Below are 17,536 nucleotides of genomic sequence, written 5' to 3' on the forward strand. Positions count from 1 at the left end.
GTCGGTGTCGTACCGAGATGATTTCAAAAAATTGCCAAATTTTTTAGCGATATGCAAAAGGAGAGTTTAAGTCACGATCTCGTCACCAATTTTGACCATTTTCCATATTCATTTTGTAATAATTAAAGGTACTATTTTTCTTCGCAGTACAATAAAAAATGCTTGATGCTAAACTTAATCTACTCGTACTTATAGAGATATGATTTCACACTCTAAATTTAAATATTGTCAATTTCCATCATCGTCGGTATGTTTATGGTTGAAGTCAAATTTTCTTTGCTTATGCAAAAATTACTTTTCATAAATTATATATTAACAATATCGAGTTCAATGAGTCTTATCTCGATGGTACGCTAATTCAACGACTGTATTGGCATCGAACAACACGTTTTCCGTAGTCAGTACGTGTAGGTTGAAGTGAAGGCAGTGTTTATTAAATTGAAGCGTTACAAATTCATAGCAATATTCAAAATAAGTGGTAATATAAATGGCCTTAATTTGATATACAAGCATTTGGTAAGTTTCTTAATTGTTGGAATAAATTATTTATATTTAATTATATAAATAAAATATTTATTGAATTTTATATCATGTGAGATTTAAATGTTTCTTACATTTACAATACACTGTTTTATAGTTTATTTGCGCAATTATATTATCGCACCAGAAAAAGAGTACAAAGTCACTTCGTAGTCTAATATCATCATCATTATCATATCAGCTTTTAACTGTCTACTGCTTAACATAAGCCTTCCCCAGAAGTTTTGCCAGTAATTGCCATGCTTGGCAGGCGGCTTGGCAACCAGTTAGGCTTTTAGTGATATTTTAAGAGGGACACTGCTGCCAAAACCTCTACCATAAGTTTCCTTAATCGCCTCTTACGACACCCACGGGAAAAGAAGAGGTAGCCCTTTCTATGTCAGGACCTACACGGTAAGTAATTGTATTCTAACATAATTGTAGATAATATAATTATATGAGAAACTCATTCTGTCTCACTTATGTTTATACTGCTAAATTGCTATGCTTCTATTTAAAAAGACATACTAGTAAATTTATATTAGTATATATGAAGACATAGCAATGCAAGAAACGGCACTGCAATAATATATTCTATGATATGTATCTTTATTGGCTATGGTTTTCATTTTCCATAAGACTCTGTCAGGTTGCCCTGTACATGAAGATCCCACGTAGTCCTCCTTGAAAATTAACGTGGATAATTAATAATCAATTCAAAATAATGAACCAACTGATCTGACTTGATCCTCACCTAACATCTCTCATTGGTATTCTGCTAGCTTAGTCGGTAGGGCCGACAAGGTTATCTTTTAATAAGTATTACTTTCATCTGAAATAAAATACAGTCACGTGAAAGTTTTGCCTAATAATATAGTATAATAAAATAATATTTACATTTTTGTATGTTTACAAATAAACATCGATTATAATTTGCCCTGTGTTCCCGGCATAGAATGGGCCACCCTTTCCTATCCCACGAGTGTCGTAAGAGGCGGCTAAGGGAATTTAATGGTTGAGAAATAGGCAACAACATCTCTCTTAAAACACCATCAAAGCCTAACTGCGGTTGCCAACTCGCCTGCCAAACATTGGGGACTATTGGCAAAACCCCCTTTATGTGTTAGGCCTATGTTCATCTGTGGAAAGTTAATGGTTGATATGACGATAATTTTAATTACTGTTACTATTAAACTAAACTACTAAACGTAGTTTATGGTTACTTTTACAATTTCAAACGCATGAGTCAAGAGTTTCCAGAACCGACGTGCATGAGATGTATCATATATGAAAACGAATATCTTTAGCTTACGGTTCTCTCTGCTTTATGCTGATAGTCTTTGCATGAAAATAAATATTAGTGGAGTAATATGTATCATTTAAATATCTGTGCTGAATTGTGCTAATATGTTATTTACAGTAATAATAAATCCTTGGCAAGGTCAAGTATATTTAACTACATTTGTGTACTAATTGTACTATTTGGATTTTACTATGACTTCGTTCATCCCATATTATTCTTATAGGCATTCATTTAAGAAAAAATTGTTAAGATTATTTTAATAGTAGTTTTTACTTCGTCCGTATATAATAATAGACCGTTTTATAGACAACAAACAAATTTACTTCCGAATTTGTAGACAAATACATCCTATATTAATATTATAAATGCAAAAGTTTGTATTATGTTTGAATGATCTTTGTTGTTCTTCCACGCAGAAACATAAACTTAGCACTCAGGACACTTTACATATTGATACAAGCGAGTGAAACGCGGGGTACACGCACGCACGCACGCACACACACACACACACACGCATACACACACACACACACACACACACACACACACACACACAAACACACCCTACTCAGGTAGTTTTCTGTAAATTTATTAGAATTACTCTCGATCTTTGTTCTCTTTACTTATTGAATATATTATTATTTATCAAGTTGGTACTATAAGTACACTTTATCAGTATCCCACAAAATTGAATTCTGGAATCCTCTACCATTATACATATTAATGATAATCTAACATTAAAATAATATATTATATAGATATTACAAGTATATCAAGATTTTATTATTATCTGTGGTCTCATTAGTTCGTGTCAAATCACACTAATCACATAAAACATTCATTTGTTCTTATTTTAGCAGCTCCCAATAAATTGACGATAACATAATGACAACGGAAAAAAAAAAATCTGACAAAGATGAATATGACCCGTTTGAGCATCGACAGGTTGAGAAACCTAATTCGTAAGTTGTTCTATTCCAATTTTTTTTTATCTATGTGTCTATAACTAACTCATAATTCTAATATTTTTAGGGCTATGTACCATAACGTACAAAGTAACCCTTGTGGTGCGACTTTATTTATCCGTTTGTCCGTTCGTCACCGCTAAATCTTAGTAACATCTAATGCTATCAATCTGAAGTTTGGAATAATTTTACATATTATTTATTGGTCTAAACATATCGCATTAAAAAAAATTTAATAAATATTTTATTTTCTACCAAATAAAATATTACGGGTACTCGAAAATTCGGCGGTAGATTCATAAAAAATAACTGTTTAAAAATTCTTATAACAATTAAAAAAATATTCTTATTAAGATTCTTTATTTTGCGGTCGAATTTTTAACTACATAATGGTAGCTAAATAAAAAAAAATGTGAATTATTAATTTTTTATATTTATATTTATAATAATTATTATTAATATTGCAACAAATAACTATTAAGATATCTATTTCGTATGAGAAATCCAATAAAGATTATTTTACCTTATATTTATGTACGGAACCCTCAAAGAGTGTGTTCAACTCGCACCTGACTGGTTTTTATTTTAATATTTTTGGGCAAATTCTGGTTTAAAAACGAATCAATAAAGTTGTCTAAGTTGTTACTGCTCAATCATATTAAACATATAATACGTATTAAGAAAAGCAGTGTGATTTATAACGGGTACATACAAGTGCCTAATAAATTATTATAATAAATTATCTACTGCTTTGAGAAATAATTCGTAGTAAAGTATCTCAGTAGTATACTTTCAACAAGAACATTGACAGTATTAGTGCAATTTATATGTGTATATTTTTTATTTCTCTATTTAATGTGAATGTGTTCGATAACTTTCTAGTGTGTATTATTATTTAAAACTTATCAGCAGAATTGAAGAAAATTCAATAACTTTTTCGTCATATAAGGGTGAGCTCACTATATAATTTTTTATTGTTTTAATTTGGCATGTTGAGCAATGCATATAAATCCTTAAACTTGTACATATTAACAATTTTTTTTTATTTATATAATTTATAATATATCCATCTCCACAATAAGATACATATATATATGGAGTAGACAGAAAAATAGGAGTGTTAAAGTTTATCTGATATATTAAGATATATGTTGAATCTAAAAAGAGAAGATAGAGATCCTTTATGTGTATACTCTATGCATATAATATAAACATCTGTATTATTTTTTAAACAAAGATTAATATATCACACCCTTTGTAAAATATAAACCTAACTCAAAATTATCAACTCTAAATATAAGTGTTACTTATGATAACAGAGTAATTAAAGTCAAGGGTATATAGATCAAGATCTCTTGAATGATTCTTTTTTTATGCAACTTAGAATGGTAAACAAACTGACGGCCCACCTGATGGAAAGTGGTAACCGTCGCCTATAGACATGAGGAGTACCATGGACATAACAGAGTATACTGTTTCGCCCATAATACCCCACATGCAGTTTTATACCTATATATAATCAATTATATCTATTTCGTATGCAAACTATTAAAGTTGTGAAAATCATTTAGTTAATTATCAATTTCTAACAAATAAACTTTAATATTGTCAGTTGTAGAATCTTTATATAAAACAATGTATTAATATATACATTCTAATATTTTTCTTAGGTTTCTTACAAATAACTCTACTTAGTATGTATAAAGTCATATCTTTTACCTCCGCCCAGGTATTTTCTTTCTGTATTTGTGCATTAAGAATATTTTCTTATCTATATGATTAGTACATTGTATATATTATTTCAGGGATTTAAGGGCAACAGCAAACATAATAAAAGCATCACTAGGATCGGGCCTATTGGCCGGCCCTTTAGCATTTTCCAACGCAGGATGGGGTGTCGGTATAGCCGGAACCATTATAATAGGAATCATTTGCGGCCACTGCATTCATATACTAGTTGGTATTATTTTATTATATCCTACTATTTTAACTGAAACTTTGCCCGAATGACCACTACGAGTATATGTTAATTAGCCAAGATTAAAAATAGTCTGTCCTTCTCCATCCCAATAAAAAAGGGTTGTTATTGAATTATTGGGATGATAAATTATAAACATTTAAATGTAATTAGCACTGAGTGTCATTTTTAATAGGATTTGGAATAGGTCAACTATATTATGGCACTCAAGTGTAGTCATTGCTGAAATCTAAGCATTTATATCATCGTATCTAATAATCTCACTTTATCATCAATCCCTTCAAAATTATCTTAAATAAAACAAGGTTTTTCCTAATATCTTTCAAATTGTAAATTTTTACAGAATGAAAAATAATTTGTTGTCCTCTATTACCTTATAAAATACATAAAACCGAATTCCAGAACAAGAAGACAAAACTAAATTAATATTAACATACTATCTGGATGCCTTTAAAAATTAATAATTATATTTCAGGTTGAAACATCACGGGATTGTTGCAAAATAGAAAAGAAACCTTCAATGGGTTACGCAGAAACATGTAGATCTGTATTTACAAATGGACCTAAGGGGCTTAGGCCATATGCTAACGCTGCTAGGTAAATAAAAAGATAAATGGTAAAAAATTAAACTATTAATGTAGGTAACTTAAGATATTACTATTTTTTCGAAACGATTTTAAAGAGATGATTATATATTAGACTTTATGTTGAACTATATAGATACAGCATTGAAACCTTCAATAAAAGAGCATACTCCTTAATAGGCGGGCAAAACACTTGCATATTTTCTGATGTTTCGGGTGCCTATGAGCGACCCTCACCTACAAGTGGAACACATGCTCGTTTGCCCTTTATTATAATTTGTTACTCATATTTATATTATTTCTGAAACAAAAAAATATTAAATTTAATTTGATATACTTTGATTTTTAATATATACTAACTTGATCGGTTAACAATATAGAAAATATTGTTTTGACTTCGACTTATATTATACAGGTGAGCTTCAGTATTCCAATCTAAAGTAGTAATAATATAAAATAACTAAGCAAAGATAATATTAGATATTTATATTATGAAAATAAATAATTATATAAAATGACTGGTTGACCGTATTGTTTAATTCTTGTAGGAAACAAAACGGAGAGTCAAGTATTTTAACCAAATATGAATCACAGTTAAATATTTGATATCTTTTTTCAGTGTGTTTGCGGAATTTTCCTTACTATCCACATACGTTGGTGTATGCTGTATATACACTGTTCTTATATCAGATTCAATCAAACAGGTTCGTATCTAAATTTACTTAATATTACATATAAATTAGATAAAAATTGATTAATACATTTATATGTTAGTTATTCCATCTCGCTTAAAATACTGAATGGATTCCAATAAAATTTGATACGCTAATAGAGACACTCATTATAATCTATCAGCATATTAAATATTAGGATTTAATGTGGAATATTTATATTAACAAATAGGATCTGTTTATCGTTATATACACGGGTAAAGCCACGGGATATAGCTAATGTTATAATGAAACTAATCTAAAATATTATATAAAATATTAAGAAAATATTAAAATTAATTAATGTTATATAGGTATTTAATGTTTTGTTATTGTTCATATTTTATTATTTCAGCTGGTAGACCGCTACGTTCCGTCTGCGATATTACCAGTGGAATATTACTGTTTAATTATATTGATACCTCTATGTCTGCTATGCCAAATAAAATATTTAAAGTTCCTGGCGATATTTTCGCTTTTGGCAAACATTTTGCTCGTAGCTACTTATGGGATATGCTTGTATTACATTTTTGGAAATGAAATATCCTTTTCTGATAAGAAAGTTGCGGGCAACCCAGCTCGATACCCTGCATTCATTTCGTAAGTATCTAGTGAATAGTATGTTTATTTAAATTTATTTTTTGTTCGAAAACACAAAATTATATGTAATATATATCGTTTAATGTTTTAACTAATTGATACAACAGCTAAATTTTCTTGTTGACTAAACTGCAAAAATTATAGGAATAACTAAATTTATATTAATTGTTGATCTGAGACAAAGTTTGTTTATTTTTTATCTGTCTGTCTGGATATTTGTTCCGGCATTACGCAAAAAGAATGCGCTAAACTAAATGTGGTTTTCACAATAATATTTCTGATGTCCTAACTTAAAATTTGGTGTATGTTTTATCTTGACACGCCATCCAAAACTAGATTTTTCAAATTTTAGAATATCAAATTAAGCTCTTTCATATGATACCTTACTGGAACTAATAGATCCATATTTACATTTTGAATACCTATTCCTAAGCCCCTAGCACTAAAATTTTTTTTTAATTATTTCTTTTTAAATATATATGAGCTAATTACATCTAATACTAAAAATCCTACCAATTTAAAATTTCGAACAGTTTTTTACTTTGCGAATTTGTTTTTGCTATTATAAATCGCTGTGAAATACGGACAGACGGAGGATCAAAGAAGTACCATTTCACTTTGGCATGGAACTCTAAAAGGGTCTTTAGTAACTAACACATTTTAGGTTATTTAATTTTCTATTACATTATTGTATCTTATCCACATAACATCACTGGTTATTTAATTACAATCAGTTTGTGTAATACCGCTAGAATTAGTAAAATAAAATAATTCATAAATAAACAATTATTATAATATAATAATTAGTATAATTAAATAACCTGTGACTTGGACTTCTGCAAGATAACACTCATATTTCAGTAAAATATCCACATAATATGGACGCGATTTATGGCAATACTAAATCTAAATTTGTAAGTAACAATATATTCCGTATTTGTTAGATAATTTTAATAATGTACAAATCAATTAATGATTGATTATTTATTCGATTCAGTTTAATTAAATCCAGTAATAATAAAAAAAAAACAAAAAAAATTTGATCTACTAATAATGAAATAGATAATAGTGAAGGAGGTTAATGACATATAGTAAGTGCAATTGTACCATTTATAATTACTATTTTTATTATTAACTAGCTTTTGCTCACATCTTCGTACGTATGGATTTTAGATTTCATTTCTATAGATATAAATATATCAAGGTAAAATCTACACCAAATTATAATTATTTAAGACCTTCAGGAATAGAATTATAAAAACTGCATCCAAATTGGTGCGACAGATTTTGTGTGATACCAGTACAAACATACAGACAGATAGACTATTCCAATAAATATTCTTTTGGATTCTAATAATAAAAGCAAAGCAAAATAACATCTACTCGTAGTTCAGTAAAATATTACATAACGCCATATAGTTCCAAACTATGCAGAACATGTACTATGTAATAAATATCTAAAAACTATTAGTTGTTCATTACATAGTCAAGTTAGAAGAACTATTTTTTTTTTAGTAAACACATATACAATACCTAAACAAATACAAACAGATATAATCATGAATATAAAAGTTTGTGTCCTGCGACCAAATTAAATCTATTAAGGTATTAATATAGTACTATATTATATACCCAAAGATATATTTTGATCACGTTTTATGTAGATCATAGTTATCAAAAATAAAATTTTGTTTCTATTTCAGTACAGTAATCTTCGCTATGGAAGGTATCGGTGTGGTGATGCCAGTTGAAAATGCAATGAAAAAACCGAAACACTTCCTTGGTTTCCCTAGTGTTCTAGTAGTGGCTATGTCAATTATTGTATTCCTTTACGGTACTCTCGGCATGTTTGGATACTTCAGGTATGGAGATGTACTGAGAGGATCCATTACTTTGAACCTACCGATTGAAGACTGGTTAGTATTTTATTTATAATACAACTGCTTTTTCAATCAACTGTTTTTTGTGTATAAGTAATTTATGTTGCATCTTCGCTAATCTTAAACCAATTCTAATCATTCTTTCTTAATTAGAACCCCGCAAAGGTTCTTATAAAAATGTAATTATTAATTAATTTTAATTAAAACCCCTGCGAGCTTAGACCCAAATATTAAAATGCTAATGAACTAAAAACAATGGTTTTCCTAAATTGGCCTGATCCGAAATAGAACCCGAAAAGGTTCAGTGTCCAAAGCTCAAATTGGTTTTTCAAAGTTGAATGAATCTTATGATAAAAAAAAAATATTTTGTGCAAATGTATACAGTAATATAATTTTAGGTTCTATTAATATATCCTACATTAGTTCTATCAATTTCCTACTATATGGCTCGTGCCGATATAGCCTTAATTTATCTTTGTAGCTCTTTACACTACTCAGAACCCTTTACTTTGAAAAAATCATTTCGATGATGGTTTGTAAATATTTTGTATTGACTTTTATTTCCAGGCCAGCAATATGCGCAAAAATATTCATAGCACTGTCCATTTTCTTCACGTATCCACTTCAATTCTTCGTTGTTATCGATATTTTTACGAAGTACACTGAGCCTTATATAAAGAAGAAGTATATTTTACCAACGCAAGTAGTCGCTAGGACGATAGGCGTCTGTTGCTGTGGTAAGTTCAAACTGAAAATATAAATATATTCCTCATAATTATATTCAAACTAATCTTCTTTGAATCCAATAAACATATCCATTCAAATAGATTCCTGCTTGATTTTTTTTTTTTTTTTTGCGTTTTTCTTAATAATCTTACGAAAGGGAATTATTGTAGCTTTGCCTGTTTAGTCTAAAATCCTATATTACAATTTATTAGTGCATCAAACTTAAATAACATCTGCTTTGAGCATTATTTAAATATTGTTTAAATTTTCTTACTTCACAATTAAATGAGTAATATATGTCAATAATATTATAAAATATGAAAAATTGTAAAGGTATTAGGATATTTATTACTAAACGTATAAAACTAAAAAACTTTAAATAAAATTTAAAACAAATTTATTATAGCTTACATACTTTTTACTTTAATTCAAGCAGTAAAGCAACAAGTTAATCATAATTTTAATATATTTCCACAGTGGCCATCGGCATCGCCTTACCATTATTGGAACAAATTATTAATATTGTGGGTGCCTTCTTTTACTCCACACTCGGACTTATCATCCCTGGTATCATACAGACAGTATTCCGTTGGAACAATCTTGGAAGACTTAATTGGATTTTATGGAAAAACCTTTTCATCGTATTATTCGGGCTTTTATGTTTAATATCTGGTTGTACAGTTACTATTATGGATATAATAAAAATTCTTCACAGTAAAACTGAATAATTATAGAAAAAGAATTGTATAAAACTTAGAAACAAGTTTTATGGCATGACAGTTTTAATTGTATTGTCATTACAAATTATTTGTGTTTATATGTATACCTAGTCGTGTAATATGAAATTGTAATAACAACTATTGTGTTTATGATATGCACGATTTTGTTGTAAAATATATTAATACAATATAAACATTTTACCGACTCGAATAGCTAATAAAACTTAAACAATGGAAGTACTTTGACTATAGTAATTTTTAAAATTAAATAATCTTTGATTGCAATTACTAAGCAAATATATTTATGAAAAAAATAATTCAGTAAGTAAGTAATTAGCAGTTAAATTATTTGTTTTATTGGGGTATATTTAAATAAGTATTATTTGGCAAAAAAAAACTATTAAATTATTATAATAATTTCTTTTAATATAACATTTATTATAATAAATTATTATTATGTAAAACTATTTATTAGATAAGGAACGTGCTGTAAATTATTGTAGATAATTTAAATTATTACAAAGTAATATTTCAAAATAGACAAGGTTATCTCTAACCAATGTTTTAACTTTGAAAAGTTAGAAACAAAGATTATCTTGTTATTCGACTATACTACTAATAAAATTTTATTGTAACTTTATATTGCTTATTTACAGGATTATAATTACTATGTACAATATTCTTAATCTTATGCTCACGCAATTTCCCATTTTCTCAGTGCTTAGGTATAAAACGAATTTAAATACATAGTATTATCATAGAATAAGGACGTAACTATAAAAACCTAATATGTGCATACGTACATTAAAGGTTGTTCAATTTTATCTACTTATCTTATGTTAATAAGTTATTAAACAAAGATAACCAGAATGTAACAATAAATTAATTAAGCCCAGATGAGTGTTTTGTTTAGTGTGTAAAATACGACTAGGTTTCATATGTATTTTTTAGACTGAATATATTATTATACATCTAAAATATATATGTTCAATGAATAAAAAAAGTTAAAATTTATTAAATGAATTTTCTATCAATAATAATATGAGCACAAATAGTATATATGAATCTGATCAAAAAGAATACAATCCATTTGAACATCGAATAATTGCTAAACCGAATTCGTAAGTTTTTTTTTTGTTTTGTTATATACCTATTACAATTTATTATTATAACCATAATAAAAAAAAATATTATACTTTTTACATATTGTTACTTAATGTTGTTTTTATTTTATTTTAAATGTATTGTAGGCGCTTTATATATTATTGAGGGGTAGTTTAACCATTTTAATAGTACATGTGTTTTATAATATAAATATGTGTATAATATATTATTACTTATTATTATGTGCTTTATTTTATTTCAATTTTTCAATTTATTTTTTATTCGTTACAATATTGCATCGTGTTGAATATTTTTGCAAGTGACAAGAAGATATCGTAAAAGATAACAAAACAAAAAAAAATATGAAGCAACAAAATAACCAATAATAATTGTCAAAAATAACATTACAATCAATTATTAGAATAATTATTCAATTAATATAAATTCCTTCTAATTTAAAAGTTCTAAAAAGTATTTGTTTTACAAGATTCTTTTATATAATTCATAATTATTATGTGTAATTTCCTAACTTTAATTCACTAATACGTTTATAATATTCTTTTATAGGCCATAATGGATATGGAAGGGTTGCTTTTTTTTATTTTAATCTATTTTCTCTTTGTATACTTAAATAGATTTTGAAGTTACGTATTCATATTTTATAGTATTATATTTTTAAATATATAGTCTAATATATCTACATATAGTGTTACATATAAGTAAAAAGTCAGGTTCCCCTAGACACAAGATGTTACGCTCTTATCTGGAAATCAAAATGCATTCTTATTTGTCGCTAGTCATCGTTTTTTATTGATAGTTGTTTTTACAGTTATATTGTATAGAATTTATGTAATTGTCTGTAAATGTAGAAAAGTATTTTTTCTGTTATACGTTTTATATAAAAAATACTTCACCTAACTTTAATATTTTAATTTCGTCTATTCTATATCTTTATTTAATGCTATGCTAAAATTCCCATATGATACTTTCTATAATTGATTTAAATATATCTATATCATTTTACGTAATGACAGATAACACAAAAATTATACATAAATTTTTTGTAAAATTATAAAAGCAAGGGAAAGCGCCTGCAAATTACATACTAGCAAAGGTATAGATTTTATTTTTAATTTTTCACTGATCCAAGAAAAATTCGTAACATAAATTATCTATTAATAGAAATATTTATTTTTGTAATTACAGTGATATCAGGTCATTAGCAAATTTAGTAAAGGCTTCCTTAGGCTCTGGGTTGCTTGCAGTACCATTAGCCTTTTCTAACTCGGGATGGGGAATTGGCATCATTGGCACAGCTATCATAGCTCTTATTTGTACCCACTGTGCTCATATATTTGTAAGTATTTTTTTGAAAATTTTGTCTTACTCAATCTAAAGTCTTAGTAGGGTTTTTTTTTTACAAATTTAGAAAAATTCGGATAAAGATTTAAAACCTTACGTTAAAGCCGCACGCTTTACCAATAGTTCAACATAAAAACCTATATACCTACACCCTTATTCATAGAAACATCAAACATCTTGTAAACCAATTTTAGCTATTGAATTGTTTCGTTTCTTTAATTTGTGCTAAATTTCTAATTTGGAGAAAAATTACAAAATAGCGTAATAGTTCAAATAGATTTGTAGGTTTTCGTTTTCATGAATAAGAGCGTTAATGTTTTGAAATGTCATCTATTTAAAAGTTTATAATAAATTCCAAAAAATTACAAAATGTTATATCTATACTTGTATTATAAAGGGAAAATGTTTGTAATGCATAAACTCAAAAACAAGTCGAACAATTTTAAAAATTCTTTCGCCTATATAAACCTATATAATCAGCGAGTAACATAGGCTATATATTATTTTCATCTACCTGTGTGAAGCCTGTGGAATTGCTAGTTTATTATAATGTTAAAAAATATTAATATTAACTAATTAAACTCCTTGTTACAGGTTGAAGTATCTCAAGAATGTTGTCGCATAGAAAAGACGCCTTTGCTCGGATACGCAGATACATGTCGAGCTGCATTCCTGGCCGGACCAAAAGCGAGCAGGCGTTATGCTCGATTTTCTGGGTAAAAGTATATTGCGGCTCTATTTTTTATTTCTGAATAAAATAAATTATTTCCTACTAAAACATGTAATAATTATGATATTTTTGCAGAATATTTGCAGAATGTTCCATTTTTTGTACATACATTGGAGTGGCTTGCATTTTTACCGTACTTATAGCGGATTCAATCAAACAGGTGAATTAAATATCTCGTTTAAATCAAAATAATAGAAAAAAGTTTTCTCAAGATTAGTAATGTGTTTTTGTAATTTTTCAGCTCTTCGATACATATTATCCAGTTTTTATAGTATCGATAGAATACTACTGTCTCATTTTGTTAATACCGTTATGTTTATTGGTTCAAATAAGACATTTAAAGTTCTTAGCGCCTATCTCATTTATAGCTAATGTCCTACTGGTGGCTACTTTCGCAATATGTCTTTATTATATTTTTAAAGACGGATTAACGTTTTCTGATAGAAAATTTGTCGGTGAGGCTTCAAGATTTCCAGCATTTTTATCGTAAGTACATCGGAACATAGGCCAGATTAGTTTATTTTAGTTACTTTCATAGTATATTATTATGGGGTAAAACAGCCGACATCTAAATCATATTTGTAGTACAAAACCTGCTACTCTAATGCTACTTGCGTGAGTTATTATATGGGAAATCGTAAATAACTAAGAGAAAAATTAAAAAAAAATTAAATTGAAATAAACAAGCAAATATTCTTACCGTAACTTCACAATACATATACGCAAACATTTTGTATATACGCAAGAATCTTCAACTGTTTCTTAAAAATAGTGATCTTAATAATTTTAACACTAGATATAAATATAAACTTGCTATTCCGAAGTATAATTTAGAAAAACTTACTAGGTCTTTTATGGGAATGTATATTAAATGTCATAAGATACCGAAGGATTTTTTAAATCTATCTTTTAATAAGTTTAAAATTGTTATTAAAAACATTTTTGAACAAAGACTATTCCACTTTAAATGATTACTTGAATGACAAATGTGCATGGTATAAATCGATCATGCATGAATTTTAATAACCATGTAATTCTAAACATAGTACATTTAAATAAATACACATAATGTTAACAGAGATTTAAAAGAGTAATTGTTGAGTTTCTTGTAAGCTCTTCACAACAGATAACAACTTTCCGAAGCCTGCAGTAGATTTAAAACAAAATGACGATTTAAAAGTGCTTGTAAACAAGTCTATTTGTCTATTTGAATAAAAATTATTTATATTTGAATTTGAGCATTTATTGTTCTTCCATGGGACGACAGGAAGTTTTTTAAATATGTTTCTATAATTGTATTTGGAAATAGGAACATACTTAGCTCGCACAGATGACAGACACGCGTAAAATTTAGTCACATTTTCAATATTTAATGAATAAATGTACCTGTATATCATAAAATGTACTTTTTATTAATAGGTATACTTCAAAAATTAAAATACATGGAATTAATAAAAAAAGCGCCAAATTGTGTTTTTTTTTTTTCAGTACTATAATATTTGCAATGGAAGGCATAGGAGTTGTAATGCCAGTAGCAAATGCCATGAAAAATCCTCAAAGATTCCTTGGATGTCCTGGCGTCTTATCCATAGCCATGTTACTTGTGGCATTATTATATGGGACCCTGGGACTGTTCGGTTACTTTAAATATGGCGATGTATTAAGAGGTTCTATCACTTTGAACTTGCCTATGGATGATTGGTGAGTTTTTTAGATAGTTAATTTATCTATAGTTTCCGCTCTTCCATAATTGGTATGAATTAATAATAAAATAAATTAGTATCTTTATGAAAAAATTTGAATTGGTACTTAACAATATCTTTTCATGCATTTTTTAATATTCTTCAACTTGTCCCTTTTAAAAGTTTTGTAATAAGATTTATAAATAAATCGATCTCTAAGTAAACATGTCTCTCCAAGAGAGATGTCATTAGTTTCATTGGAGAGTATTCTTCGAAAAATATGGCATAATGACGTTTAAGTGACTTCGTTATAAAAAGAATTTTGTTAAAGAATAATATTATGTCGGTCAATATTGCCTAGATCGAAATATCGTCTGCCTACACAACATTTGTCATTTACGTCAATCACCAAATTTCATGCAAGCACTATATTCGATTATCGTTTTCTGAGACATTTTTTTTAGTAATTCATTCTTATATTACAAATATGTTCTTCAAAATTTGTTGTAAGCCTTCTCTATAATATCATAATAATATAATATTATAAATATAAAATTGTCTTATTTCTTTCTTTTCTCAATACTACCTTAACAGTTTAATTTACTATTTTAAGATTTAGAATGTACACGTAGTATTTAAGATGAAGAACAAAGGCTGCATGTTATTTCGGTTAAGCAGTATATATTTCAGATACGCGGTCGAAGTCGCGGATAAAAATTAGTCTCCAAAAAGTCAAATCAGCCCATCCTGACGAATCCCATAAGAATTAACTATAATAGTTTCCAGGGAGAACCGCATGGAGGTCGACCTGATAAGATATATTGCTAGCAATGGACCTGATGGACCCTATTACGAACAATCCTTTCCCCTCAATATTATGGATATTTTTTTGTGGGTGAAGATGGAATGTTAACCCCGTCCGCACTATCGGTATATGGCAGGATACCAGTGAAGGGTGACAGGTGAGGATGAAGGCAGTTCATTTGGCCCATAATATCAATGGTCAATAATTAAATTTTTGTTAACTTAGATGGTATGTGTATTTCAGGCCAGCAATTTGTGCGAAATGTTTTATAGCACTATCTATTTTCTTCACATATCCCTTGCACTTCTTTTGTGTAATTGATGTTATAACGAGACATACAGAGTCACATATTAAGGAAAATTACAGATCTACGGCCCAAGTCTTTATAAGGATAGCAATTGTTTTATTCTGTGGTAAGTTAATATCCTATAATTATAAATATGAAAATTTGTAAAATATTTGAATATACAGGTATTTGTAAATTTCTTACACAATAACTTTTATACAGCTTAACGAATTTTTATTGAATTTGGCACATAATTAGGCCATATCATAAACTAATACCTGAGATGTTTTTATTCTAATTCGAATAGCAAAGTCACAGATTACAAGTAGTAATAATGTCATCGTCCTTCTTCCAGTTGTCAATTAACCATTGTTAAACATAGAAGTTCCTCACATAGAAATTATCCCGAGTCTTGACAATATTTTCTTTTGCACTACGTCCACTACTTTTTACAAAAGTCGATTGCTTGGGTACCTCTGTCCCATTCGTGTTTCAACCGTGAAGCAGTTGTGTTTGCATGTCTGTGTTTCGATTTAAAAGGTGGGATATGGCGTGAATTTACTGGGTACTGGAGACATCTGAGTCCTCAGGAATGGCAACGTATGGGGGTATCATGAGCGAAACAGTATACTCTGTTATGTCCATGGTACTGCTCATGTCTATAGGCGACGGTTACCACTTTCCATCAGGTGGGTCGTCAGCTTGTTTGCCATTCTAAGTTATATAAAAAAAAAGTCCACTATCTTTACGCTATCCCTGCGATACCCTTATTACCCTTTCTGCTCCATTATCCGTCTAAGTAGCTTATCGTTCGGACTGTATCATTCTGTCTTTTTGATCGTTCTGCTGATATCTTCATGAGAATCATTGCTATAAAAAAATAAATGTGAAAGTGAGTTTGTTTGTTATCTCTTAGCTTTTTAACGGCTTAACACATTGTCATGATAATTTTATATAAATACACATAGTATTTGGGGATAGAGAAGATCATCAGCAAATTTTAACCGCGATCAATCAACATATTCTGGTCATGGCGACAAAGTCGCTTATGAAAACTAGTGTATTATTAATTTAATATTATTATTTTATAGGTGGTATCGGTGTCGCATTACCGATGTTGGAGCAAATCATCAATTTAGTTGGTTCACTCTTCTACTCAATTCTCGGAGTGATAATACCTGGAATAATTGAAACCATACTCCGCTGGGACAACCTGGGAAAATACAATTGGATACTGTGGAAAAATATCTTAATTGTTTTATTCGGATTTTGTTGTATGATTTCCGGATGCGCAGTGACCATTATAGACATTATTAGCATTGTAAATAGAAAAACTGAGTAAAATTCGTATATTCAATATCGTAGTGATTAAATATATCTGCACAAATAAATGAGCATTACATTATAGTTTTTTTTTTTTTTTTTTACTGTGAATTGTCTTTATTTATTTAAAATACAGTTGTCTATGATATTATTTATGTTTATAAGCAAAGGCTACCACTTTTCCTCATGTAGGCCGTCAGCTTGTTTGCCCCTTTTATAAATCATAAAAAATGTAGTATTTTTATTTAAATGTAGTTCAT

The 17,536-nt window shown here is 28.4% G+C and overlaps 1 protein-coding gene across 5 annotated transcripts; it reads left to right on the forward strand.

Moving 5' to 3' along the window:
* Nucleotides 1–347: 347 nt before the first annotated feature.
* LOC113523418 (proton-coupled amino acid transporter-like protein pathetic) lies at nt 348–17,360 on the forward strand. 5 transcript variants are annotated; one of them, XM_052902395.1, is made up of 11 exons: nt 348–516; nt 750–933; nt 2,680–2,784; nt 4,593–4,743; nt 5,241–5,362; nt 5,969–6,053; nt 6,415–6,659; nt 8,363–8,575; nt 9,107–9,276; nt 9,743–11,105; nt 13,045–13,164. In XM_052902395.1, the coding sequence occupies exons 3-10, from the start codon at nt 2,708–2,710 to the stop codon at nt 9,991–9,993; spliced, it is 1,314 nt and encodes a 437-aa protein (XP_052758355.1). In that variant the 5' UTR covers nt 348–516; nt 750–933; nt 2,680–2,707; the 3' UTR covers nt 9,994–11,105; nt 13,045–13,164. The 5 variants fall into 5 exon arrangements, with proteins under 5 accessions (XP_052758355.1, XP_052758356.1, XP_026765188.2 ...); XM_052902396.1 differs by having other exon boundaries at nt 2,683–2,784; XM_026909387.3 differs by lacking the exon at nt 750–933.
* Nucleotides 17,361–17,536: the final 176 nt, after the last annotated feature.

The sequence above is a fragment of the Galleria mellonella genome, unplaced genomic scaffold (assembly GCF_026898425.1).
Source record: "Galleria mellonella isolate WM207_F2 unplaced genomic scaffold, CSIRO_AGI_GalMel_v1 utg90, whole genome shotgun sequence".
In the NCBI taxonomy this organism is placed as follows: Eukaryota; Metazoa; Arthropoda; class Insecta; order Lepidoptera; family Pyralidae; genus Galleria; species Galleria mellonella.

Bases quoted from the DNA above. Each gene is read 5' to 3' on its own strand.
- LOC113523418 (XM_026909411.3), top strand. From the start codon at position 11,026: ATGAGCACAAATAGTATATATGAATCTGATCAAAAAGAATACAATCCA. The intron at 12,446-13,044 runs GTAAGTATTTTT...TCCTTGTTACAG, and splicing joins CCCACTGTGCTCATATATTT to GTTGAAGTATCTCAAGAATG. The intron at 14,882-15,910 runs GTGAGTTTTTTA...TGTGTATTTCAG, and splicing joins AACTTGCCTATGGATGATTG to GCCAGCAATTTGTGCGAAAT.